Source organism: Rhodamnia argentea, chromosome 6 (assembly GCF_020921035.1).
Source record: "Rhodamnia argentea isolate NSW1041297 chromosome 6, ASM2092103v1, whole genome shotgun sequence".
Classification (NCBI taxonomy): domain Eukaryota; kingdom Viridiplantae; phylum Streptophyta; class Magnoliopsida; order Myrtales; family Myrtaceae; genus Rhodamnia; species Rhodamnia argentea.
The window spans coordinates 16604923-16630458 of record NC_063155.1 but is presented as its reverse complement, the minus strand read 5'-3'; the positions used below and the strand labels follow the sequence as shown (position 1 = coordinate 16630458).

General features: G+C 37.6%; 2 protein-coding genes across 2 annotated transcripts; both read left to right on the top strand.

The window, feature by feature from the left end:
* Positions 1-2710: 2710 nt before the first annotated feature.
* LOC115734067 (disease resistance protein Roq1-like) lies at positions 2711-6696 on the top strand. The gene is made up of 3 exons (XM_048280680.1): positions 2711-3198; positions 3475-4603; positions 5086-6696. The coding sequence occupies exons 1-3, from the start codon at positions 2711-2713 to the stop codon at positions 6694-6696; spliced, it is 3228 nt and encodes a 1075-aa protein (XP_048136637.1).
* Positions 6697-15202: 8506 nt separating this feature from the next.
* On the top strand, positions 15203-18811 carry LOC125315511 (disease resistance protein RPV1-like). Its single transcript, XM_048280679.1, has 4 exons — positions 15203-15414; positions 15633-16764; positions 17279-18107; positions 18651-18811. Exons 1-4 carry the CDS (start codon positions 15203-15205, stop codon positions 18809-18811), a joined length of 2334 nt encoding a protein of 777 aa, XP_048136636.1.
* Positions 18812-25536: the final 6725 nt, after the last annotated feature.

The following is a 25536-nucleotide window of genomic DNA, read 5'->3' as shown; positions in this document are numbered from 1 at the left end:
CAGAACTTTTTTTTTTTTTTATCTCATAAGTAATCCTCAACTTCTACTTTTGTTCTAACTCTATTGACCTAATATCTAAAACAATCCTCAACTTTAGCATCCGTCCCAAAGATGCGGGCGCATCGAGCTCTATCCATTGGCTCGCAAGCTCAACTTGGTCCTCGTCGGTTAATCCAACTAATGGTGAGAGACTAGCCGATTCTAAGGAACAATTCGCAAGATTCAACAAGATTCCATCAGCTAGTCAAGCAACATTGGTGTCTATTCAAGCCGAGGCAGGTTTTGGTCATAACATGTTTCGAGGAGATCTAACTCAAAATGTTGAAATGAAGACTATTGGCCAAGTTAAAGATAATGGCGATGCCGACAACCAAGATGCCGACAATGGAGTTATTGACAAAGCAAATGCCAATTCTTCCCTAGCCAATTAAGTTCTGCTTTATCCATAATAGTTATGATTCTTCCTTGTCGGTTATGTTTTAAGTTACCGTTTCATCAAGATAGTTGTCAATTTCGAAGCAGATGAATAACATATTAATGGGCGGTTGTCTTGGATGAAGTCCTTTGCTTTTTGTCAATCTCCAGAGATGTTTATGGAGCTGTCCATGTTGGTGGACGAAATTAGAGAGAAGAACAGCAAGGCTGAAGATTCAAGATTTCAAGTTGTTGTGTCTTTAATGCTTTCTAGTTCCTAGGACTTTAATTTTATGCATTTCTAGTTAATAGGAGTTTAATAGCTTTCTGTTTCTCATGTCATCTATTCCCTATGTTTTGATTGACATCTAGTCCTCATGTCGTTGTTAGTTGGGTGAGTCTATAGTCTTTGTTTCTTGTTTATTTCCCATGTTCGAGTCCCTCTATATAATGAGGTGAAATATCAATTATAAGGCAAACGATGATTTGATGAATATGAAAACTTGTGATATTTTCCTCCGTTTGAGTGAATTTCTTTAGAGATTGGGTAACTCCTTGATCTCTTTATCCTTGAAAAATGGATTACTCCATTGTGGTGGGCCAGAAAGCCCTTTATCCTTGGCAGGTGATATCTTTAGGCCTTGATGGTGAGCTTTTCTATCCCGAAACCCTTTATCCTTAGTTGGTGGCATTGCCTTTAGACTACACTTCATCAAGCTCGATTGTTGGTGCGTCCTTCACGCCTCGGTGTTGATCGTACTCTATCTTTATCGGCTCTGTATTGCCAGCTGGTGGTTTGTCCTTTACGCCTCGGTATAGTTTGTTTCTATCCCGCATTTGCATATCATTTCCTTCACCGACATCCTTCCCCATACACTCAGTTCTATCCTTGGTTCCTTCATCCATCACTTTAAATAACATTCACCCGCCTTGCGCATGCATCATTATATCCAATTTTTTTTATCTCATAAAAAATCCCCAACATTTACTTTTGTCCTATTCACCACCATTAGCCTTCCGTCCTAAATCACCCTTAATTAATTCTATATGGCATTTTCACTTCATTAATGAATTACATCTTAAGAAAGCTTACATGAAAAATTTCCTCAACTTCTCTTTTGTTATCTACTTTCCCTACACACTGCAGAGAGATACAATGCCACTCAAGACAGCACATTTCGGATTCTCCTCGACACTCAACAGCCTAAAAAGTGAGTAGACATGAAAATATGATTATTTGAACGAATGATATCAAATCTCGTATCCTTGAAACCTATTGTTTCCGAATTTTGAGGATTCATTGATAAGTTCGGTGAGAAAATTCGAGCCATGTGGGATTAATTAATGGGGATTATGGACGAAAGGCCGACGATGGTAGAATTGAGATAAAAGTAAAAGTTGAAGAATTTTTTATGAGACTCAAAAGTTTTGAATATAATTGAGACAAAAGTAAAAGTTGACGGTTCTTTATGATAAAAAAAGTTTTGGAAAAATTGGGAGAGATGCTAAAGTTGAGGACTTTTTTAGTATTAGCCCGATAAGCGCATTGAAAATCATAAAACTTATCATGGAAGTGCTATTGAGTCCTAAAACATTGAAAAAATTCAAGGCTTTCTTCCTGTCATTCTACGGAAACCTTAGTTTTGTGTTAGTTGGTGGTGCGGGGAAAGTGACTTCCTTCTTGTCAGAAGTAGAAGTCGTTTTTCCCCTCCAGTATAAACTTGTTGTTTTTCTTTTATGAAAAACATGTTTTCTAAATCGATTAGTTTTCTATCATCAAACCATTGAAAAATTTGATATTTTTTTTCTCAGAAACAGTTTCCCTTCAAACATACAGACTCTTCCTATTCGCTACTTTGATTTTCCCAATGGTCTTAAAAAGATGTACTGTTAACGGTTCTGTACTACATTTTACGTATTTTTCTTCTTTCTGCTGTCGTTGATATAGCGGAGTCTGTATTGACATAATTACTTTGAAAAGTAATTTCTTCTTGCAAACTTAAATTTGTTGTTGAATGAATGGGACCCGGAAGCTTCTAGCATAGGTGGCAACCCATTGACTGATCAATGGAGTCTTCTAGGAAATTTCCCGGAAACTTCTTGGATGACTCAAGGTGCTGACAATATTGACTCGAGAGACGTATGAAGACCAGTGCCTTCTTCCCTATTCCCATGACGCCAGGGACTGAGAGACCTTATCATATTGACAGCCCACGCTCAGATCCTAGCACACCCAAAGCAAACTTCCCTGAGAGTTAGAAAGGATTTAATATCTGCCGTGTTTAAAGATCCTACAATGGAGAGAGAGATGAATTCACGGGCATCATCAGGACCTTCGTATGAGGTTTTTCTCAGTTTTCGAGGACCCGACACCCGTCATGGATTTACTGATTGTCTTTACCACGGTATGGTTGCAGCCGGGATTCTCGTCTTTAGGGACGACGAATCCCTCCGTGTCGGTGAAAGAATTGGTGGTGAACTTCTAGCAGCAATTGAGAAGTCCAAGATCTACATTCCCATATTCTCCACAAATTACGCTTCGAGCCATTGGTGCCTCGGAGAGCTCGCGTACGTGGTCGAGTGCGCCTCGAAATCGAATGGGAACAAAGAGATTCTGCCGATTTTCTTCGACGTCGAACCTGTTGATGTCAAGCTCAAAACAAACTTATATAGACAGAATCTTTCACAGATCCAGAAGACGTTTCGCACTGAAGTAAAGTCATGGGAAAAGTCTCTCATCGATGTGGGCAAGATAAAGGGATGGAACTTGAAGAAAGATGAAGGGTAAATGTCTTGAACTTTTCAATTGTCATATGTTGATTTCCCTTTCCTTTCTATTCAGTTCTATTGCGATATTGTTGGTGGAAAATATAATTTATTCATCTCGTCGTCGAGAATGGATTTCTCACGGGTAATGGCCAATAGTGACCAACACTCTTGTGGTGGTAGCACACCCTAGATTTTTTTTTTCCTTAACATGGGAGGGCAATTGATTCACTTAGGGAGTAGCATTTTTACGATATAAACGTCGTCCTTAACACGGTTGTTATGTTATGGCAGCCAAGGTAATCTGATCCAATCGGTAATTCAAGCTGTCTTGGCTAAGCTGAATGTCGATTATAAAAATGTGACTGAACATCTGGTTGGAGTTGATGATCGTGTAGATGCTATAATCAAGATGTTGGATGTGAAGTCAGATAGTGTGCAATTCCTTGCAATCCACGGAATGGGCGGTGTTTGCAAAACAACCCTAGCCAAAGTCGTTTTCAACCGACTGTCTTCTCGGTTCCAATGCTGCAATTTCCTTTCGGATGTTCGAGAGTCATCGGAACGACATGGCCTGGTATATTTGCAAAAACAATTGTTATCCAAGTTTCTTGATTCTCGTTCCGTCAACCAAATTCATGACGCGGATGGTGGGATCAACATGATTAAGAGGGTACTTAGTAATAAAAAAGTTCTGATTGTTCTTGACAACATTGATGAAGAAAAGCAACTGAAAAGTCCGGCAGCAAAAGAAAATTGGTTCGGTTCTCGTAGCGGGATTATCGTTACTACTAGACAGAAAAGTGTCCTAAAGATTGATGGAGAACCAACAGGTGAAGGCCCTTTAAAGTCCGTTGATATTTCAACGTATGAAGTACAAGAAATGGAATTTCATCATGCACTTAAGCTTTTCAGTAGGCATGCCTTCAGGAGAGACTCTCCACCTGATGATTATGTCTCCCTTTCAGAAAAAGTTGTATCCACTTTGGGAAAGCTTCCTTTAGCTCTTGAAGTGGCAGGTTCATCCCTTTCAAGTAAATCTAAAGAATTTTGGGTAGACACTTTGAAGAAGCTAGGAAAAGCTCCTTCCAAAGAAGTGCAAAAAACATTGATGATAACTTATGAAAGGTTAGATGATGCACAAAGGCAAGTATTTCTGGATATAGCTTGTTTTTTTGTTAATGAGGATAAATCCTACCCTTTCTACATGTGGGATGATTGTGAATGCTTCCCAAACAATGCCATTGAAGTCCTCTGTCTCATGTCCTTGATAAAAATCAAAGATGACAATACTTTTTGGATGCATGACCAAGTACGGGACCTTGGAAGGGCAATTGTCCGTGAAGAAAATTTCAAAGATCCCCGTGAGCGTAGTAGAGTGTGGAATCATCGGGAAGCCCCGAGCATTCTAAAGGAAAAAGAGGTATAGAAAGGGAATACCAATCTATTTTCATGTGAATTTTTGTAGACTTTAGCGCTTGAAATTGTTTGCTTTTGACCTTCACAAGTGGACTTCTTGGTGTTTCCATTGTCGTGGAAGTAGGAAAATAGAAGCACTGTCACTAGGAAATCGTGGGGACATTCTTACGCATGATGAAGTTGCTAATTTACGAAACCTGAGGTTCTTGGAAGGGAATGGGGTGTTCCTTGTCGGAGACTTCACTAATCTTCTCCCTAATTTAAGATGGTTTTCTTGGCGATAGTGTCCGCACGAGTTTGTGGCTACAAACTTTCATCCGACTAATTTAATTGTTCTTGACCTTTCACACAGCTCTGTTTCAAAGAAATGGATTGGCTGGAACCAAATCAATGTATGATACAAGTCCCAGTCCTTATATACAGGTATCATTTCTTGTCATTTTTTTTTTCTACAGAGTGTTTCTTAGTATATATTTTATTTTGCAGGTGGCAAGTAAACTAAAAGTACTAGATCTCAGCAATTGCGAGAACATAATGAGAACACCTGATTTATCTACGTTGGTGTCCTTGGAGAGATTGATTCTTGAAGACTGTCGCAACCTAATTGAAAGTGACGCATCCATTGGTAAATTAAAGCTCCTAACGATTTTGAACTTGAAGGGATGTGATTCTCTTCAAGAGTTGCCTGAAGAAATAGGATGTTTACAAGCGTTGACAGAGATTGTCATGCCTAAGACGCTAAATGAACTTCCGAGGACGTTTGGTAATTTGCAGTCATTGTTGATCCTTGATGTATCACATAGTCGGATTAACAAACTGCCTTACTCGATTGGCGGGCTGGTGAAACTTAGGCAGTTGAATTTATCCGGGTGTACGAAGATAGAGAAACTCCCGGACTCGTTTGAGAAGTTACAATCCTTGGTAGAGTTGGATTTGTCATCGACAAGTTTGGGTCACTTGCCTAATTCAATCGGCAATCTAAAGCAATTGAAAATACTTAGGATGACCCGCATAAGCCGGATAACAAAATTACCAAGTGCGATTGGGCTGGTGGAGAAGCTTGAAGAGTTAGATGCTAGTGGATGTTACAACTTGACCGAAATCTCTAAAGAAATTGGGAGATTGTCTTGTTTGAGGATCCTAGACTTGTCATACACACTTATATCTAGCTCGCCCATCACATTGAGCTGCCTCTCTAATCTGCAAATACTTAAGTTGGAATCATGTCTTGAGCTTAAACGGTTGTGGGGGCTTCCCTCGAGTTTGACTTGTCTAAAATGTACTTCTGATGAAGATGTGCGATATGAGTGGGAAAATATCACTGCTGTGCCCACATTGTTCCCCGTTCCCGGTAATTTTTATTCTCAGTTGGGTAGTCCCAGTCCCCCATTAGAGCTGCCAAAAGAAGTAAAGTTGCACAGCACCATTCATATTCTTTCCCTCCCGTCTAGTTTAAGAGAGTTAGAACTTGGAAATCTGGAGATTGAGTCGTCCAATTTTTCCAATTTGAAGAACTTGTCGACCTTGCGATTAAATAGCTGTTTGATATGGGAATACACTAGGACGTTTGGTTACAATTGGCAGAGGAACGTTACTGATATGACGAACGGCACATCGTTTGAGTCGGGAATGGAATATTGGAGACATTCAAATTTGCGTAGGCGTGAGTTCCTCGCAAATGCACTTGATCTGTCGCCCATGAAGAATCTCCAAGAGGTACATTTGCTGGGGTTCATGAATGTAGTTGAGCTTTGCGGCCTTGCAGAATTGGGATCCCTTTGCTTCTTATCGGTCGTGGATTGCAATTCCATGGAAAGGATGTCAGGCCTATCGAAATTGAGAAAGCTGAGGAAGCTCAGAGTAGGAGAATGTCCAAAGCTAAGAAGGCTGGACGGTCTGAACCACTTGGAATCTTTACAGAAGTTGTGGATTCACGATTGCAGATCGTTGGAGAGTTTGGCCGACACCTCAGATTTGCATTTAGAATGTTCCACAATTGAACGTTGCGGGCTGTTGCCCAACCGTAAAAGTTATTGTAGATGTCATCATAACACAGATTCGGTGGTTAATGAACACGACCACGCTGGGTATTTTTGAGCCGATGAAAGTTTGGCAAGTACGTATCTTGTCTGTAAGGGAGTCGGAGCACAAGACTTGATTGTTGGCCTTAGCGTGTTCTTGCGTAGCATCTGCACTCCCTCGAGCTTTCCATTTCCTTGCACCCACAGGTAATCAGTCTCCTTTCAATTGGAAAACATATGCTCTGTTTTCTTACTATTTTCCATACGAAGCAGAGGCTGAGAAGCTAAAGCTACTGCCTGTGTGACAATCGGCTGCGAGTTAGGCTCTATTAATGATCTGAACTTGCCGCGTTGCCTTTGTGATAATCTGGATGTGAATCATTGCTTTACTTTTGCACCTAAGCTCCTCCGATGTATATCACCTGTTTGATGAAATGCCTGAATTGGGTCAGCGTGTGTTTCCATTTTCGATGCAGGCCTTGATGGAGAATTTCCTTCACTACTAAATTGTTGATCAACTTTTGTCATATAGGCCTATTTTCAAGGATGTTCTTCATCAAAAATCATGTTGGCCGAGGTACCTATTATATGTTTGATAAAATTTCTGAGCTAGATTCACCTTTGTTCCATTATGTAATGCTGGCCGAGAACCTCATGCATAAAATTGAATTGATCCTGATGTGTTTTCGAGTTCACATGAAACCGAATTGATTCCTATATCTGTTTACTTATTTTTGAACTGATCCTGTGTTGTCGTTCTATAAAATTTGCTGAATCCCCATAATGATCATCTCCTTGTATTGATGGAACATGGGATTTCTGAATTTTCTCGCATGGCATATATCTGGCTGAACCGGATCTTTCAGTGTATTGCATCAGTGTACTGATATGTTGATTGTAGGCTGAGAGTTCCCTAAGTAGTTTGGAGTTGCATTTGATTGGTTCATGCTATTGTTATTTCGCTTGCCTGAGAGCCTTCTCCTACTCAATTTGCTGACCTTATCACATCTATTTACACTATAGAAAAGGCATGTTTCGTGTGTTTCGAGCTTACCATGTATGATTTTGATTCGGAATTTAATACCTTCAGTTTTTCCATGAATGCATTCGGACTTATTAGATTGTGTTCGATCTCGCTTTCCTTATGCCCGAGCGGGAGAACTTCTCTCTTTGACGTCCATTTGTTCTTCCCTCATTTATTTCATGTCATAATTAGTCACATTGATACATGATGACTATCATTGTCTGTGTCAAAACAATTTATATCTCATGATACCTTTCTATTCATTACTCGGCCTTGGGATGATTGGGAAATAAATATTTTCACCTACACATCTTTCGAACCAAAAGTGGGAACATACATGTACGTTGTCTAGTATATGTTCAAATCTTGCTGCGTGATGTAGCTACCTGCTCTTTATTTGTGGGATATGGGCCTTGATTACCATTTCTTTGCTGGTCGTTTGTGGGACATGAATCGATCGCAGGCTCATTTGAACCTATGTCAATGTCCCATAATGAAGTGCTAATATATAGTTGATTCCCTGGTAATATAGGACATATTTAATCATCAATTGCATGGGCGAAGCGGTGATAACACATGCTATAAATTGCTGTAAGAGACCATGGAGTGTGATTTCGAGGGGTCATGGGCTGATTTAGATGTTAATTGGACAATTCTTAATTGCATGTCATTTAGTATAGCTTGGCATAGTTTACCTTGAATTACGGATAGGCTTGCAGATAATAAAAAGGTCTCTTTAGAGTTGGTAGTTTTTGAATTAGCTCATGGCACTCATGCACTGAGGCTCAATAACGAGGCCATGGGTATTCTTTGCCCGACACCACATCGGGTTTTACGTTTTTGCACTTTATATATATATTTTTTTCATCGTGCTTGGTGGATGTGATATTTTGAATTTAGCTCACGGTTCTTGTTCGGGATTTAACAACGTGGTCATGTATATACTTTGCCCGACTTTTATAGAGTTTACTTTCTCACACTTTACTTTTAGGCCTCATATCACTATGATGCGTTCCTGTCATTATCGTGATTTGGACACGATCTTTATCTTATATGTTTGATTGAAGTTTTTTTTTTCCTGCCAAAAAAAAGAAGCACGCATTAACACTTATAGGAACGTACTTGGGGTGTTAAAACTTGACAAGGCCGGCTCATGTCTTTCGTAGCAAGACAAGTTTTGAAACCAAAATGGCGCTACTTAAACGTTAGCGTAATCAAGTTTTGTCCCTAGATCTATCTTTTTTGTAGGAAGGCTTATAACCTGTCCCAAATAGGTTAGTGGTGACTTCATCTAGGTAGAATTCAAATCTAATTTCATGTCACTCACCATAAGGGTTGGAAAGAACCTTTGTTGAATGAGAGCGAGCACCTCGATGGGGGAACTGTCCATTCCCATGTAAAATACAGTTAAACCCGCTCCCGTGAATCACCTTTTGGAGGGTTACGACAAAGTTGTTACCATAAATTCGTAATTGAGAAGTCGAATAAGAGTTGATAACCATAATTGAAGCTTAACTGGAAAAAAGAGTCAATGATTCACCCAAGTTGAAGTTGAGATTTCTCCATGTAAAAGGTAATCAATTATTCCAAAATTTAAGGTTGGTAATTGCACAACGACCACTACATGTTGGTAAATAACTTAAAAAGCAACCGCTATACTTAACCGGAGAAGTGTTCAACATCTTGCCATTATCACTGTTTAAAACGTTGTTAAATTCTCCATAATGTTGACAACCTAGAATATACTTAACTTTCTTGTAAAATTTGCAAGAGGTTACTTATAAATTGTGTAGTATTGATATGTTACTTATATTGATGGTAACTTAATTGGGCACATATGGCAACACTTTTGCTCTAGAAATTAACTTTTGGAGAGAAGTAAATTTTATTTTTACTTTTTCGAATGGCTCCATATGTAGAAAAGCGGAGTTGCGTAACCAAATAGATTTTTGTTGTAGAAGCTCTTCCGGAGTAGAAATTCTACTTCAAAAGTGTTATCATGCACGCCCTATGAACCACGCATGTAAAATTTAAGATATGCAATTTACTAATTTATTTGGACATTGATAAATTGCTTATAATGTTGCCTATCTACTTCTTATTCTCATAAAAGGTAAAGAAGATGGTGATGTATTATAAGTGAGTCGAACGTTGCCATGTTCCTTATAAGTTTGTTAGTTTATGACAAATCTTGCAAAATCTGAAGAAGTGCGTAAGTTACTAATATATTGTGATGTCAGTAAATTTCCTATAACTATGGTATTTAACTAAGCACATTTATAAAATTCCGCAGAGTATGGTAAGTTACCAATTTAAAGGAATATTGGTAAGTTCATTATCGTATTAATAAGTTATAACGACACTTCATACTTAAATTAGTCGATAATGTATCGATTTATTTGAAGGTTAATAAAAAAAAAACCAGATAACGGGGATAATTTAAAAGAAGTTGGTCATTTTGTTGATTGTTACATTAATAAGTTACTAACGACACTTGTACACTTTTAAATTATCGTTGATAAAAACATGATAATGGTGATAATTTGAAAGAAGTTGGTTATTTACTACTTTATTGAAATATTAGTAAATTCTCTCTAGTGGTGGTAGCTCACAAACCACGCTTGTAAAACTTGATCACTTACTAAATTATTGAGAGGCTGGTAAATTCCTTATCCATGAGATATTTTACTAAAAGCACACGTAAACATTTCAAAGAAGTTGATAAGTTAAATGTTAGTGGAATATTGGTACTTTATATTATCCATAAATGACTATCTACACTTGTAGAATTACAGAGGAGTTGGTACTTCCCTAATTTTTTTGGATGTTTGCATAATCATGAAAACGAGGGTATCATACCATGAGGCAAAATACCTGTCATAGTCTTTCGCCAACAAGATTGGAAAATTACCTGCAATTATAAAGCGGTCACGTGCCTCATCGTGAGCCCAAATTTTGGACTCGAGGAGACATTCTGAGACAAGGAAGAGTCTATCTTTATTTAACTAGGCAAAACGTGTATGTCTTCTTACTACAAAGTCAAGAATATGTGCTTCGAGGACAGTCGGATCGCAGATTCTTATCCTCCATTTTGATAATAACTAGATGTAGCAAGAAAATCACCATGTTATCATCGAAGACCATCGATGCTTTTTATGAAATTGAACATCCGTACAATAGCTTGATGGCAACAAATCTCCAACATTCATACACTTCCAATTAGTTTTAGATTTTAATCCAGATGTTTATTTAAACTATGATTTTATTTTTCTTTTGGTTTGTATGACGATGAAGGCGAAAAGTATACTTTTAGTGCTAAAAGTTGTACATGTGATAACTTTAGTGCCAAAAGTTTCATTCAGATTACTTAAGTGTAAAATTTTTACAAAAAAGAATGTTTTAATGCCAAGTCAGATTTGATCGATCAGAAATATGAAGTGGCATTATTTTACTAATATTTCGTGTTGATGTGACTCCAGCGAGGTCCAATCAGCAACTAAAAAAGGCAAAAATTCAAAGAAAAAAATTAAATTGAAAATACAACCTTAATTAGTTTACAAAAATAAATAAAATTTGGAAAAAATCAAAAAATAAAAAATTTATTTAAAATAAAATGAAAAGTTCTGTTAAAAAATTCACAAAATAAAATAAAAAACTCAAAAATAAAAGTTGCAGACAGGCGGCGAGGACATGTGAAAGCCTCACCACCTAGTAAGGTTTGTGCTCCGTTTTTTTAAAGGTTTTTTTGTTAAATATTAAACTTATTTTTAATTATATTTTATATACAATTTTTATTTTCAAAGAATTTATTTTTAGATAATTTTTAAACTTGAATTTAATTTATTTTAAAGTGTAGAAGTCCACATTGGCTTATTATTATTTTTAATTGTCATTTGACATTAAAAAATTAATTACTAATGACACGTGATAATTTTAGCCAGAAAATTTCACCGGATGCATCAATCCTTTTGTATTCGACTTGGCACTAAAGTGATCCGACTGAAACTTTTGACACCAAAGTGACTTTCGTGTATAACTTTTGATACTAAAAGTGTACTTTTCCCGATGGCGAAGCAGCATTTGGATGATGACAAGATTACAAATGAATATGAATTTAGAGTGCTTCTTGGTTGATATAGAGAAACTATTTTCTTGATAATACCAACAAAAAAGACAGGTCATGGTAAATTTTTTGAGCTGATGACAATGACTTAATCATAAAGAAAAAGAAAACGATAAGTCCAGTTATTGATGGTGAGACTTTTTCTTACTGTTTTAATTATTGAATGTCGAGTGGAAAAGAAGATACTTTCAGATATTTCTTTTACAATTTTTTTTAAACAGTGACTATTTTCACTTATATGTAGTAATGGGTTGAGAAACTTGTGCACTTCCTTTGTGAAAAAGCATCATACCCTGATCCTCTTGGGATGATAGTAACCATCCAGCCTGTGTAAAAAAATAAAATCGATTATGATGAAAATGCCAGCAAATAAGTTGGCTACTTTGTATATATGGGAAAAACAAAGGCTGAACAAAGCTCGATATATGAAAAAGAGGTTGGTCGGGTTGGGTTTGACTGTGCAAGTGAAATTACATGTTACGAAAGTTATTCAATATAACTATGAAGAAGATGGACGAGAATAATTTGGCTACTTCGAGGATTAGCACCTACCTGTTGTTTTCTTCCTGTGATCAGGTAAAAAGTCGATGGATGCAAATCAATAAAACATTTCCGGGACCCAAACATATAATTATTTTTGAAAAGTCAGTCAATAGTTGTCAGACCAATAAACCATTTACGAAAATAATTTTGGATATTATTGGGACACTTGCAAAAGTTGGGGGTTTTTTCGATACTAAGCCAGTAGAATTGGAACAAAAAAAAGTTTTGAATATAATTAAGACAAATACTAAAGTTGGACGTTTTTTATGAGAAAAAAAAGTTTTGGATATATTTTAGACAAATACCAATGTTTGGGAATTTTTTTTTTTTTGGTATTAGGCCTTTAAATAACTCACCTCTCAGCTTGTTTTTAATTGTGCCACATTGCTCTAGAAGCTTTCTCTTGTTCACCGTTATAATGGGTTTCCTTTATTAGCTCGGTAAAAAAAAAAAAATAGTGTTAGGTTCCCTAGCATGAATTTGGATCAGAACAAGTAATTATGCCCTTAATTGAAATAAAGATAGTCGTCGGATGTTAAAGATTCAATTTTGAAGGCAACAACGGATCTATTTGACAACTACCATTACAATTACCAGTATCTTATTTCCGCTTGTTCACATTCATGACCTACATCAGCTCACATTATCTTATTAAAAAGAAAAATTTAAGTACAGTTATGGAACCATACCCATTACAACATACGCTATTCGATCAATAAGAGTTATTTAGACTCAATAAATAGATTGAAGAGTTGGATGTGTATCATTCAATTAGCTTTACGTATTGTTTTCCAACATCTAAATTTCTTAAAATACCTAAGAGAAACTGTGAGAACCCCAAACTGAGTCTCTCCCAAAAAAAAAAAAAAAACGCAAACTCCCATGTAATTATTGTGATGTGTTTGATTTTGTCCGTCGTACTATACATGCTGGTCTCTTGTCTTGCCCTAATCATAGTCTAGCGAGTACGTGATTACCTCAAATTACACACCTTCGAGGAAATTCAAGGGAAGAATTAGAAGCACTCCAAGGTCGCACGTTGACTAGTCGTTTTTTTTTTTTTGTGTGTGTGTTTGGGGGGGACGGACGGGGGTTGGAAGTAGGTTTTGTATACCTTTCTTTGGTAGGAAAAAAACATATTTGGAAATTGAAACTAAGCAAGAAAGATGGTGACAGACTTTGACTTGCTTTCCCTGATCATCAGGATTAATCTAAATGAGAGTATACACCGCCTCCTCCCATTACCTTCTTCTAAAATTGAAAAAAAAAAAAATTGAGATAATCCAGTAGCAATTTTTAAATTTGTAATAAGAATTTCAAGCTGCTCATGTTTACATCTCCATTAAACAAAATAATTTCCATTGAGGACTTTGCTAATCAATCGATTATTAGGTAATAGTATGGATTAAATTCGAACATTGTTTGTTAGACTACTTCGAGGGGGTCATACATAACAGGTAAAATCCCACCCCCATCCCTACAATTATAATTAGGTTTTTCATAATTGGAGAAAATTCGGGAACACGACAAAAGATGCACACTCTAAACAAATGTATCTAAGCTATCTGCACACATTTAATTATCCTTCTTGTTTGTCATCCTGTCACAATTGCAAGAAGTTTCCATAGTCTTTCGAGTTTTGGCTGCATTCCGGAAGAAACATGTGAAACGTCGGACACTTTGAATCGTTTCTCTATCATTAACCACAACCTAAGGTGCCGTCCAAGTTACCTAGCTCGAAGATATAATAAAGACCAACACCTACGACATAATAAAAGACCAAGACAAATAACGATGACGTGCTTTCAATCTTATTAAACACAATAATGTTGCCGAAAGAAACAAACACAATCACATCAATTCTTTTAATAGTGGACTGTGGACCGCCCTCTATCTTTGGGCATTTCTTTTAATAATGGATCAGAATTTCGGAACAATTTTGTAAACCGCATGCCATTTTTTCATTCAAATCTTCAAATCTTCTCTGTTTCCACGTTCAAGTCCGGTTCAACCAGCCAAAGCAATTGCCTAGCAATGCTGCAGAAGACGAAGACCATTTTTTCTCATTTTCACACGTTCAATAACCAAAGATATTTCCCGATAAATCGATAAGCACATCGACTAAGAGGAGGCGAATTTATTGTTTTAGGAAAAATTATTACTATCATTTTTGTTTTTCCGAAGGACGTGTAGAATGCGTTGCTATATTGGAAAACAGTTATGCAGAATCGGTGTCTTCTATTAAACAGATATAAAAGAATTAATGAGATAGAAGAGATGCAAAACAAATTCATAGTGGTTCGGTCTTCCACTTGGCTTGAATGGATGATCTATAAACTCAACCACCTCTCACAAAACTCATTCTCTTTCTACGATTCCATGACATTGCGGACTCATATATTAATCATAGATTGACCATCTATGGCCCGTCGCCTAAACTAGGCGGGCCATCTCCGTAAAAACAGCTCTCCGATCTCTTTAGCACAGCTGGCTTCATTTCCTAATCCCCGGAGGTTATTGTATTGAGAGCCCACGCTCAGATCCAAGCACACCCAAAGCAAACTTTCCTGAGAGAAAGAAAGGATTCAATATCCATGGCGTTTGAAGATCCTACAATGGAGAAAGGGACAACTTCGAGGGCATCATCCGGACCTTCGTATGAAGTTTTTCTAAGCTTTCGAGGACCCGATACCCGTCATGGATTCACCGATTGTCTTTACCATGGCATGACTAGTGCCGGGATCCTCGTCTTCAGGGGATGATGAATCCCTTCGCGTTGGCGAAAGAATTGGTGGTGAACTTCTGCAAGCAATTGAGAAGTCCAAGATCTATATTCCCATATTTTCCACAAATTATGCTTCGAGTCATTGGTGCCTCCGCGAGCTCACATACATGGTAGAGTGCACCTCGAAATCAAATGACAGCAAAGAGATTCTGCCCATTTTCTTCAATGTGGAACCTGCTGATGTCAAACTTAAAACAAAATTATATAGCCAAGCCCTTTCAAAGTATGAGAAGCGGTTTAGCACTCAAGTAGAGTCATGGGAAAAGTCTCTTATCGAGGTGAACGAGATTAAGGGGTGGAACTTGAAGAAAGATGAAGGGTAAATGTCTTAAACTTTTCAACTGTCATCTGTAGATTTGCTTTCCTCCCCGTCTCGTTATTGTATTATTGGTGATATAGTCATGTAAAAGAAATGATCGTTTTGGGGTCTAGATTTCTTTTGCGTAATTTACTCAAGCATCGATGGCAATTGAGTCACTTAGCTAGTAGTTCTACAATATAAAAGTTATTGCTAACATAGTTGTTACCTTATGGCAGCCGGGGAGATCCGATCCAATACGTAATTCAAACTGTTTTGGTTAAGCTAAATGTCGGATTTAAAAATGTGACTGAGCATCTAGTTGGAGTTGATGATCGAGTACATTCTATAATCAGAATGTTGGATGTGGAATATGATGGTGTCCAATTTCTTGGAATCCATGGAATAGGCGGGATTGGCAAAACGACACTTGCCAAGGTTGTCTACAACCAACTGTCTTCTCATTTCGAAGGTTGCAATTTCCTTTCGGATATCCGAGAGTCATCCCAACGCCGAGGTCCGGTATATTTGCAAAAACAATTGTTATCCAAGTTCTTGGATTCTAGATCTGTCGACCAAATTCATGATGTTGATGATGGTACCAACATGATTAAGAGAGTACTTTGCAAAAGAAAAGTGCTCATTGTTCTTGACGATGTTGATGACAAAGAGCAACTCAAAAGTCTAGCAGAAAAAGGTAATTGGTTTGGCTCTGGTAGTAGGATAATCGTAACTACTAGGAATAGAAGTGTCCTAATGGCCGAGGGAGAAGTAATAGGCGAAGTCCTTGCAAAAAAGCCTACAAAAATTTCAACTTACGAAGTACAAGAAATGGAATTTGAGCATGCTCTTATGCTTTTCAGTAGGCATGCCTTTAGAAGAGACTCTCCACCATATCATTATGCTTCCCTTTCAGAAAATGTTGTCTCCACTTTGGGAAAGCTTCCTTTAGCATTGGAGGTTACGGGTTCATTCCTTTCTGGTAAATCCAAAGCATTATGGGTAGACACATGCAAGAAGCTACAAAAAGCTCCTCCCATGGAAGTCCAAAGAACATTGATGATAACTTATGAAAGATTAGATAATGCACAAAAGCAAGTATTTTTGGATATAGCTTGTTTTTTTGTTAATAAGGATAGAACATACCCCTTCTACATGTGGGATGAATGTGGATACTACCCACACAATGCCATTGAAGCCCTCTTTCTCATGTCCTTGATTAAAATCAAAGATGACAACACTTTTTGGATGCATGACCAAGTGCGCGATCTCGGAAGGGAAATTGTCCATCAAGAGAATTTCAAAAATCCTTGCAAGCGTAGCAGAGTGTGGAATCACGAGGAAGCCTTGAACATTCTGAAGCGAAAAGAGGTAAAAAATGGAACCACTTTTTTCCTGTGAATTGTTGAAGACCATTCTTGCAAAAGGAAAAGCTAATCGCTATTAGCGCTTCAAATTGTTTGCTTTTAATCTTCACATGTGGACTTCTTGGTGTTTTCATTGTCGGGGAAGTGAGGAAATAGAAGCACTGTCACTAGGATATCGTGGAGACGTTGTAACGCAGGATGAAGTCGCTAATTTACGAAACCCGAGGTTCTTTGAAGGGAATGGGGTCTTCCTTGCTGGAGACTTTAATAATCTTCTCTCTCGTTTAACGTGGCTTTCTTGGCGATGTTGCCCTTACGAGTTTGTGGCGACGAACTTTCATCTTCCTAATCTAGTCATTCTTGACGTTTCATGCGATGATATTTCAGAGAAATGGATTGGTTGGAACCATATTAGGGTATGATACAAGTCCCACTCCTTGTACACGTATATCATTTCTCCAGTCCTTTTTTGAGTACGGATTGTTTCTTATTTTATATTTTATCAAATTGTTTTGCAGGCGGCAAGCAAACTTAAAGTACTAGATCTCAGCTATTGTAACTACTTAATGAGAACACCTGATTTATCTATGTTGGTGTCCTTGGAGAGATTGATTCTTGAAGGCTGTTGCAACTTAGTTGAAATTGATGCATCCATCGGTAAATTAGAGCATCTAACTGCTTTGAACTTGAAGGGATGTGACTCTCTTGAAAAGTTGCCTGAAGAAATAGGATGTCTACAAGCTTTGATAGAGATTGTCATGCCTAATACGCTACGTAGACTTCCGGAGACGTTTGGTAATTTGCGGTCATTGTTGACCTTTGATGTGTCACATAGTCGGATTAGCAAATTGCCATGCTCGATTGGAGGGTTGGTGAAACTTAGGCGGTTGAATTTATCTGAGTGTACGAAGATAGAGGAACTTCCCGACTCGGTTGGGGAATTGCAATCATTAGTGGAGTTGGATTTGTCATCGACAAGTTTGGATCACCTACCTGATTCAATGGGCAATTTAAAGCAACTGAAAGTACTTAGGATAAACCGCATAAGGGGGATAACAAGATTACCAAGTGCGATCGGGCTGATGGAGATACTTGAAGAGTTGGACGCTAGTGGATGTGGCAACTTGACTGGCGAAATCCCCGAAGAAATTGGGAGCCTGTCTTGTTTGAGAATCCTGGACTTGTCAAGCACTAAAATATCTGGATTGCCTAATTCAATTGGCAAACTAAAGCAACTGAAAGTACTTAGAATAAACAACCTAGTTGGGATAACAAGATTACCAAGTGCAATCTGGCTGATGGAGAAGCTTGAAGAGTTGCATGCTAGTAGATGTTACTTCATGAGAGGTAAAATCCCCAAAAAAATTGGGAGATTGTCTTATTTGAGGATCCTAGACTTTTCATACACAGGTATATACAAATTACCCACCACGGTGAGTGGTCTCTCCAATCTCCAAATACTTAATCTAGAATCATGTCCTGGAGGTGAACAGTTGCCAGAGCTTCCCCCAAATGTGACTTGTCTAAGATGAACTCCTAAGACTGTCCTCTCAATTTCGACCCAGCCGAGGTAATGAGCATTCTCGCGGGTGGCCCTACATTTCGTCCCCCAGCTCCCTTCTAGTTTAGTAGAGTCAGAAATTGGAAATCTGGTGATCGCACAGTCGTAGAATGTTTCCATTTCTGAAAACTTGTCAACCTTGCGATTGGATAGTTGTTTGATGTCGGAATTTCCTGGTATATTTTGGGCGGAGTTGGAGGTCATCCATATGCAGCTGTGAGTTCCTCCCAAAGCACTTGATGTGTCGCACATGAGGAATTTGCAAGAGGTTCATTTGCTTGGATGCGGCCTTGAAGAATTGGGATCCCTTTGCTTCCTATCGGTCGTAGATTGCAGGTCCATGAAAAGGATGTCAGACTTACGGAAATTGAGAAAGCTAAGGAAGCTCAGAGTAGGAGAATGTCCAAAGCTAAGGAGCGTGGAAGGTCTACTGGGAATCTTCCCAGAAGTGGTGGATTCACGATTGCAGGTCGTTGGAGAGTTTGGCTGACACCACAAATATGGATTTACAGTGTTCCACTATTGACGGTTGCAAGCGGTTGCCCAACCGTAACAGTTATTGAAGATGTCGTGATAACAGAAATTCGGTGTTTCCTGGACTCGACCACGCTGCGTATTTTTGAGCTGGTTACACTGAATCCCACACCGACGAAAGTCCGGCAAGTGGCAAGTAAGTACGATGTGGACACCCGCATACTTTGTCTGTAAGGAAGTCAGAACAAGACTTGATTGTTTTGTTGGGCTTATTATGCTTCTTTTGTTGTTTGTTTTTATGTTTTTTCTCCTTTGAAGTTGAATTCGGATGGTCTGAAGAAGGTTTTCCCATGACAAACAGTGGTATCAAGTACGACCCATGAAGATTGAAAGCCCATTTGAAGACGAGGGATATAAGGAGTAGTACGTTGAGAAGCTCGGCACAACGATCTCGACCCGAATTCTACTCATTGTGACAATATTCTCGTCATTGGGTGGATTCCACTTTGTTATTACCAGTTACCACAGAGTATCCGTCCAGCCTGTTCTTGCGAAGCATCTGCACTTCCTCGAACTTTTCGTTTCCTCGCACCCACCGGTAATCAGTCTCCCTTCAATTAGAGCAGATGCTGTGTTTTCTTGTTGTTTTACTAGGAAGCAGAGGTCGAGAGACCTGAATATTGCCTGTGTGAAAATCGGCTGCGAATGAGGCTCTATTAATGGTGATCTGAACTTGCTGTGTTGCCTTTGTGATGATCTGGAGGTAATCGTTGCTTTACCTTTTCATCTAAGCTCCTTTGACGTATATCACGTGTTTGGTGAAATGCTTGAACTAGGTAAGTGGGTATTTCAATGCAGGCCTTGACGGAGAATTTCCTTCACTACTAAATTGTCGATCGAATTTGTCATATAGACCTATTTTGAAGGATGTTCTTCATCAAAAATCATGTTGACCGAGGTACCTATCATTTGTTTGATAAAATTTGTGAGCTAGATCCATGTGGGTTCAATTATATAATGCTGGCCGAGAACCTCATGTATAAAATTGAATCGGTCTTGATGTGTTTTTTGCCAAGTTCATACCAGTCCGAATTGATCCAGTATTCATACAAATATTTCTGAACTGATCCGGTGTAGATATGCTTGAATTGATTCTGACTTTCTGTAGAATTTGCTGAAGCCCTGTGCGGAGTCCATTCTATTGCGAAACATGAAGTTTCCAAATTTGCTCGTGTTCATTTTTGCTTCTTTTGATTCTTGTCAGTATGTTCATCGGGAAGTATCATTCTTGGTGTAAACAGCATATATGTGACTGAACCGAATTGTTCAGCGTATTGCATCAGCATTACTGATAAGTTCATTATGTGTGCAGCTACCATAGGCCGAGAGTTTCCTGTGATAGTTTGGATTTGCTTTTGATTGGTTCATGTTATTTCCAGAGCCTTCTCCTACTCAAGTTGCTGACCTTATCACATCTATTTGCACTAGATGAAAGGGCATGTTTCGTGTGTTTTGAGCTTACCGTGTATGATATTGATTTGGGTTTCAATACCTTCAGTTTTGCCGTGAATACATTTGGCCTTAATTCAGTGTGTCCGATCTCGCTTTCCTTATGCCCGAGTGGAGAACTTCTCTGTTCGACATCAATCTGTTCTTCACGTTAGTCCATAACATACTTTGTCACATTGACACATGATGACAATAATTCACTGTGTTAAATCAATCTATATCTCTTGATACCTTCTTTGCTCGGCCTTGGTATGATTGTTCAGCTAGATGTTCTCACCTACACATCTTTCTAGTACATGTTCAAATCTTGCAGTGTGATGTATCTGCGTGCTCTTTATTTGTGGTATATGGGCCATTGTTGCCCTTTCTTTGCTGCTCAGTTTTGGGACATAACTTGAATTGATCCCAGGCTCATTTGAACCTTATGTCAGTTGCCCATAATGAAGTGCTAATATGTAGTTGATTTGCTAGTAATTTAGGACATGTCTAATAAGCAATTGCTTGGGTGAAGCGGTGATAACGCGTGATTTAAATTGCTGGTAAGAGACGATTGAGTGCGAGTTTTGGGCGGCCTTGGGCTGATTTGGATGTTAATTGGATCATTCTTAAGCTTGATTGAAAAGTTAAACATAGGTTTTATTCCATATCGTTCTAGTATAGCTTAGCATTGTTTACTTTCAATAATGGATAGGCTTGCAAAAGATAAATAGTTCTCTTTAGAGTAAAGTCTTAGATTCACTCTTGAATTAGCTCACGGGGTTCATGTCCCGGGCTAAATAATGAGGCCATCTATATTCTCTGTTCGACAGCACATCGGGTTTACTTTTTCGCATTTATACTTGGTGGATTTTATATTGTGCTTGATGTAAGTGTTTCCTTTTTTTTTTTTTTCCGCAAAGAACTCGCACATTGACCCTTAGTGGAACATACTTAGGGGATTAAAACTTGACAAACCGCATGATTCATGTCTTACGTAACAAAATGAGTTTCCGAACCGAAAGGGCGTTAATTAAACAGTAGCAAAACTAAGTCTCCGATCCTAAATTTCTCATTTGTAGGAAGTGCAACGTCCTTCCACTTTTCACTTAGCTCCTAACCGGCCCTAAATAGGTTAGTAACAACTCCATTTAGATAGAACATCATCGTTTAGTCAAATCTAATTTCTTTAACATAATGCACGGCAAGGTTGGGAAGAACCCGTACAGAACAAGGACAAGTACTTCAAGTAGAGAAACCGTGCCGTCCCATTTGACCACCTTAGGGAGGGTCGCAACAAAGTTGTTACCATAAATTCGTAATCGAGACGTCAAATAAGAGTTGATATACGAACTTGAAGCTTAACAGGAAAAAAAGTTAATGATTCAGTCAAGGCAAAGTTGGAATTTCTTCAAAAGTCAAAGTTAATTAAATATTGCAAAAAGTTAGGTTGGTAATTCCACAACGAACAGTACATGTTGGTAAATAACTTAAAAAGCAATTGTTGTACTTAATCGAAGAAAAGTTCCACAGTTTGACATTAAAACTCTTTAAAATATTGTTTAATTCTTTACAGTGCTGACATTCTAAAATGTCATTTTCTTGTAAAATTTGTAACAGGTTATTTATAAGTTTTTTGATATTGGTAATTACTTACACTGTCGGTAACTTACCAACGACACTTGTATTATTTAAGAAGGCAAGCAATTTACTAATTTATTTGTACATTACAGTGTTGGTAATCTACTACTTACGTTTGTATCAAGAAATGACCCAATTGTTAGCACATGATCATACAATAAAGATTGTTAGGCACCTGACAAATCATTGACGATTAAATTCGGTATCGCTGCTGATGCTTATTCATAACAGTCACTAATCAGTTGTCAGACATACAACGATGAATGGTTAATAATAATTCATAAGACTTCTCATTCATGTAATAGGAAAATTAGAGATCGAAATCAAGGGCACTAGTTTTCGAAGCCATTTCCAGTCTGAACGAGCGCATATATGGATTGGAAGGAAGGTCTTGTTCAGCTGCACAGCGTCGAAATTTGGAAGAAATGGCAAAGGAGAATCAAAGAAGGAAAACGGCATGCGGTTTCCATCTTGCCTTTTTTTTTTTTGTTTTGGGTGCAGTTTCCATCTTGACAAAGTAATCTCGAAAAGCAAATGGGCGGAGCTTTTCTTCACAGCCAAGAAAGAGAAATACAGAGAGAGGGTTATGGTCGGTGAAAGAGAGAGAACTTTAATAAATAATTAAAAAAAAAAGAAAAAACAGAGAAGTGGTCGGCAAAAGAAAAAGAAAAGGAAAAAAAGCCAGAAGAGGTTGCCTCGTAGATGTGACAGATGAACAGAAATTTCCTGAACAATTTCCCAACCGCGTGCCATTATTATTTACGATTAATAAAATAAAAAATCTCAAACTAATATACCTATAATAAATTTAGCATAGCAATATTGCATAAGGCGAAGACCTGATTTCCCTATCTTACTTTTAAAATTTTGAGATTTTTGACATTAAATCAAGACCTGGATTCAAACCTCAATAAATTTCAAAAAGAGAAATAGCCTAAAGTTCTAAGTAAAGAGACATCCTCACACCCATCAAAATTTATTAGCCAGAAACCTTCCTTCAAGTTAACCCTTGCCGGCGACCGGCGAGGACCAGCCAATATAAAAAATAAAAGAAAAATTATTGTGAAAAATTATGTGCACTAGTAATTTTCAAATAAAATTGGTTAGAAATGACTAAATTGACAAATTGTCGAAAAGAATTTGAGACTAAATTGGCTAAGTAGAGAGGTCTAGAACGGAAGTAGCATCCGCGCAATAGATTTAAAAACTTTTTCATAATTTTCCCAAACTTTTAGGATGCCCTGTGAACCGAGTTCTATTTTTCAGCACACTTTTCAAATGAGACTAACGGACAAGAATTTCCTCAACAATTTCGTACACCGCGTGCCATTTGTTTATACAGATCTTCGTTTCCCTATTCGACCACCAAATCCAATTACCCAGCAGTTCTGCAGAGGATGAAGACCACGTTTTCTCATTTTCACCGCTTAACAAGTTGGACGAGTACGCGTGCACAAATCAAACAATAAAATTTGCGCGATCCTAAATAATGGATCGAGATCCCATGGTTGGTGCCGGTGTTGGAGCTACGCTTGGAACGAATAAGGGCACCAGGAGGAAGGAAAATAAATATCACAGATGAAAATGCTAAATCTGATTACAAAAGTACAATTCAGTTCTAATTTTTTTTTTATAAAGTGCAATTATGTCTTAAAACTTATTAAATTGGTGCAATCAAACAATTCCATTAACTCCGTCCAACTTGACTAACGAAACATGCTAACGTGATTTTTGTTGCGGAAGCAAACGATGAAACAATAAAATTAGGCAGAACGAGAATTATAATTATCAGATCATGAATAGTCTTGCATTCACAGTTCTCACCACCTTTCTCCGCGCTTAGACATCAGGGACATTTAATTTTTGGGCCAAGATGGTTGCAATGAGAATATCTCTGATATGCCGCAATCAGGCATTACAAATTGTGAAGGGAATGAATAGAAAGTGAGAGAAAGAAAAGGAAAGGGAGGGATAAAAAATGAAAGAAAGGAAGTTCAAATTCCTCTCTTATGTTAAGATGAACGTAGCGTGTAAATGATGTGTAAAGAAGCTTAGTCAGTAACTTAGTTTGTTTAGTTTAACACTTAAAAGAAACTAAGGGCAATCTTCCTAAAATACCAAAAAGGCGGTAAAACAAGGGGAAAAAAATTCGCTAGGTTATCATTTCTACCAATTTTCTTTCACTTCCCTCAATCCAAACACATTCTAATCGAACAATCATATCAACGGCGTAGAAAATACATTACCGTGGTAGAGGAGTAGCTCAGCATTTAGTTAACCGTTTTTGTCTAAAGTAGAACATTGCCAAAAATGTCAAGTAGTGAGAGTTGCATTCGATGTAGACGAAAAGTTAGTTAGTTTTTGAATTTTCTCTAAAATGGTTAAAATAAAGAAAAGGTCAAAAATCATCTTCGTTTTGTATCCCGATTTCACTTTATATCCTCTATTTTTAGAGCTATGAATCTATTAATTTAAAATCCTTATAGACTGGGGCATATATGGAAACTCCTAGGGTGACCACCCATTGACTGACCAATGAAACTTTTACAAAAGCTCCTAGCGAAAATTATCAAAAAAGCTCCAAATCGATGGTACAAATGCCAATTCAGTTATAAATCTATCAATTCAACCAACTTTGTCTTAATCATTTTGACAATTTTCCATTTTGGCTAGAAATTGCTCACTTGCACAATGGTTGTGCCACTTATGATGGCCAACGTTGATATGAACAATTTTTGCAATTATTTTTAATTTTCACATTTTTAACAATTTTTTTTCTTTTTCGTTGTCTTTTTTATTTTATTTTATTTGTGGATGGCGACACTTGTGGGCTCGGGCTGAGGGTCGTTCTCGCGGCCAACAGAACCGCGAAGATGGCCTCGTCGACCTCATGCAAGGCAATCGATGAGGGCCTTTACTCCATCGTCGGGGCCTTTGCGGCCTCCGAGGGCTGTGATCAAGGACTGGCCACAATGACAAGAAAACAACTAAAATGAAAAAAAAAAAATTTAATAGAATTAAGAAAATGAAAAAATTGCAAAAATTGCTTGCATCAACAATTTTCAATTAAAATTGATCGGAATGATTAAATTGAAAGATTAGGGATTGAATTAGCATGCGTATGATATGTTTAATTTTTTTTTTTAATTCTCCAAACTTCTAGGACGTCTCATAAATCACGTTCTATTTTTCAGCATATCTTTCAAATGAGACTTATGGACAAGATTTTTCTTAACAATGGTACGCCACATGCCATTTTTTAGGGATTTTGACATAAATGATCCCCGTTTAAAATGCAATATGGTCCTTGAATTTTAAATTTATTCAATATGGTCCCTGAATTTTATTTCAATGTGCAATGTTGTCCCTGAACTTTAAATTTATCTAACTTGATCCCTAAAATTTTGGATTATATTCAATCTAGTATTGAACATTTTTATATAATATATAGACTAAATTGATACAAAAAAGTTTAAGGATTACATTTAACAAATTTAAAGTTTAGAGACGAAATTACACATTCAGCTAAAGTTTGGGACCATAATGAACAAATTAAACATTCAGGGATCACAATACATAGTGGATCAAAGTTCATGAATCAATTATGTAACTTTT

Bases quoted from the DNA above. Each gene is read 5' to 3' on its own strand.
- LOC115734067 (XM_048280680.1), top strand. From the start codon at position 2,711: ATGGAGAGAGAGATGAATTCACGGGCATCATCAGGACCTTCGTATGAG. The intron at 3,199-3,474 runs GTAAATGTCTTG...ATGTTATGGCAG, and splicing joins AACTTGAAGAAAGATGAAGG to CCAAGGTAATCTGATCCAAT. The intron at 4,604-5,085 runs GTATAGAAAGGG...TTTATTTTGCAG, and splicing joins GCATTCTAAAGGAAAAAGAG to GTGGCAAGTAAACTAAAAGT.
- LOC125315511 (XM_048280679.1), top strand. From the start codon at position 15,203: ATGGTAGAGTGCACCTCGAAATCAAATGACAGCAAAGAGATTCTGCCC. The intron at 15,415-15,632 runs GTAAATGTCTTA...ACCTTATGGCAG, and splicing joins AACTTGAAGAAAGATGAAGG to CCGGGGAGATCCGATCCAAT. The intron at 16,765-17,278 runs GTAAAAAATGGA...ATTGTTTTGCAG, and splicing joins ACATTCTGAAGCGAAAAGAG to GCGGCAAGCAAACTTAAAGT.